Source organism: Aegilops tauschii, chromosome 3 (assembly GCF_002575655.3).
Source record: "Aegilops tauschii subsp. strangulata cultivar AL8/78 chromosome 3, Aet v6.0, whole genome shotgun sequence".
Lineage (NCBI taxonomy): Eukaryota > Viridiplantae > Streptophyta > Magnoliopsida > Poales > Poaceae > Aegilops > Aegilops tauschii.
Window position 1 is genome coordinate 313,254,989 of NC_053037.3, and position 2,442 is coordinate 313,257,430.

General features: G+C 50.6%; 1 protein-coding gene across 1 annotated transcript; it reads left to right on the plus strand.

The window, feature by feature from the left end:
* Positions 1-1,218: 1,218 nt before the first annotated feature.
* On the plus strand, positions 1,219-1,548 carry LOC109735896 (ethylene-responsive transcription factor 3-like). The gene has a single exon (XM_020295124.1). The coding sequence runs from the start codon at positions 1,219-1,221 to the stop codon at positions 1,546-1,548; it is 330 nt and encodes a 109-aa protein (XP_020150713.1).
* The last annotated feature ends 894 nt before the right edge of the window (positions 1,549-2,442 follow it).

Below are 2,442 nucleotides of genomic sequence, written 5' to 3' on the forward strand. Positions count from 1 at the left end.
CTCCATTTCTAAATATAAGTTTTTTTAAAGATTTCATTATAAATTACATACAAATATATATAAATTTATTTTAGAGTGTAGATTCAAAAACGGAGGGCGTATATACTATACCATCATGCAACTAATATTAGCGGAAAGTTCTCATAATTTTCATGTGGTGCTACCAAATATCTTCTATTGCTGATTTCTGTATTTTCGTTCCTAGAATTAGATGTCATGCCATCTCAATCCTGTATTTTTCTAATCCAGCATATTTTGAATCCTATAAACCAAAGACAGCTGCATGACTTTACTTCACGAACCGGGAGAGTTTTGAATTGATCCATTCGTAGCTGCTCAGGAGATTTGGACAGCGAAACATTTGACAACGTACTTGCCTATGACGTGCCTGGCAACGAGTGAACCGTTCAAGAGTAAAAAAACAATAGAAACCTACAGAACTCTACATAACATGACCAAGTGGAAGAATTGTTCAGAACAATTGTGCCATGATAGTAGTATATGTCACAGGATGATTCTTGCAGGTGTGTGGATCCTAGTGAGGTCACCAAAGAGAGCTTTTCCACATCCCGTTCACTAGCATCTGCTGAAATGGTCGAACGCCCATGTAAAAGTCACTTCACTACTTCACGTATGTGTATTTTTGTTTTCCTTTTACGTTGTGCTTTGCAAGCTTCAGTGAAACGGCAGCCGGTTTGGTCAGCATGCCGAAAACTTCAATAAAGCAAGGCTTTCACTGCATTTCAACGTACAGAGTAGATCAGCGAGAACTAGTCTGTATTGACCTGAATCTTATGCAGCCCTACACTGTGGGACTTGAGAAGCGATCATATGGGATCTAAGAGCAACTCCAACGGGCTGACCCAAACAGACGGCGTTTTTGTCCGTTTTTTGTCCGTTTAAGTCGGCCGCCTGCCCGGCGTTCGCCCTCTTTTAGATTTGGGTCGGCAGTGCGCCCAACGCGCCGACCCATTTCATGACCGCGCGCTTTAAATCATGCCAGCGCCCATGTCGTCGCCCTGGTTTTGACGCTCCATCGCGCGGGGAAAATCGGCCTAGCCCGCGCTGGTTTTGGCGCTCCAGCGCGCGGGAAAGGTTCGCGCGCTTGTTTTGGCGCGCCGCGGCCGGCGCTCGTTATAAGAAGGCGCTCCCTCCACATTCTGTCCGCCGCCCACTCGTCTCGCCCCCTCTCACTAGCCTCGCCGCCTCTGCGCCACCATGTCGATGCGCCGCCTGGGGGCTTCGGATTTCCGTGGAGTCTGCGAGCGCCGCTCCGGCGCCTTCTCCTCCGAGATCTGGTTTGGCGAGAAACGCCTCATCCTCTGCACCTTCGACACCGCAGAGGAGGCGGCCCGCGCGCACGACGCGGCGGCGTGGCGCCTCCTGAGGCCTCGTTGGGAGATGAATTTTCACGACGTGTCGAGCCAACGGGCGCAGGATCTTGCGCCTCTCCCGCGGCTTTTCACCGACGAGGATCGTCGTGTCCACCGAAGGCGGCAGCGTCGCCTCGCCATCGCCGAGATGGACGTGGAAGCCATGGTGGTGTGATGCGTACGCTTCCCGCAGGACATCGTCGACGAGCGCCAGTTTTACAAGCAAAGGAGGATGGAGAGGGAGGCGAGGAGGACGGAGCGAGCCGCCTATTGGGAGGACAAGCGTGCGCGGAAGCAGGCCGCTCAATTGAAACTGAAGCTACGAGAAACGTCGGGGTGGGACTTCGAGGACGAGCGGTATGCTGACGCCTACATTCAGATGTTGGAGGAGGACATTACCGAGTCGGAGTCGGAAAGCCATGACTAGTTGATCTTTTCTTTTATCTGTGTACGCTAGAACTATCTATGTATTCTTTTTCTATCAAAAAAATGGCCGGCGACGTCGGCGACGAAGCAAGCGGGCGAGGATGTGCTGTTGGATGTGGAGAGGCCAATGTGCCACCGACCAGCGGGCCCGGGGAGGAGAGAGGGCGAGCGCGCGTCCGTCTTGTATCCGCACCGACGCAAATCCGGCTCAAAAATGGACCGGGAATGAATCGGCAGGCGGACAAAAGCGGACGCTCGTCCGTTTGAGTCGGCGTGTTGGGCCGACTTTTCTATCCGCGCTGACCCAAACAGACGGCGGCGGACAAAATGAGTCGCTCTATTAAAGTTGCTCTAACTCTTTTCAGGGCCGCGTGTGGTGACTAATCCCTTGTTTTTTTGTTTCTCAGAAGAAGACATACACTGGTTTTTTCTGTTACCCGGCTCTCGGTGCTAGTTACATTTCTTTTCTTCTATTTAACAATGACATTTTTTAAGGAACGGAGGGAGTACCTTGTTTTGTCGGACCGATTTTTCGGTCTTCAGACGTATCTTTCAAACCGAATGATGGAAATATTACATGTTCTACTACGGAAAAGAAATAGGAACCCATATTTAAGTCTGCGAGGAATATCAGAATGTAAAA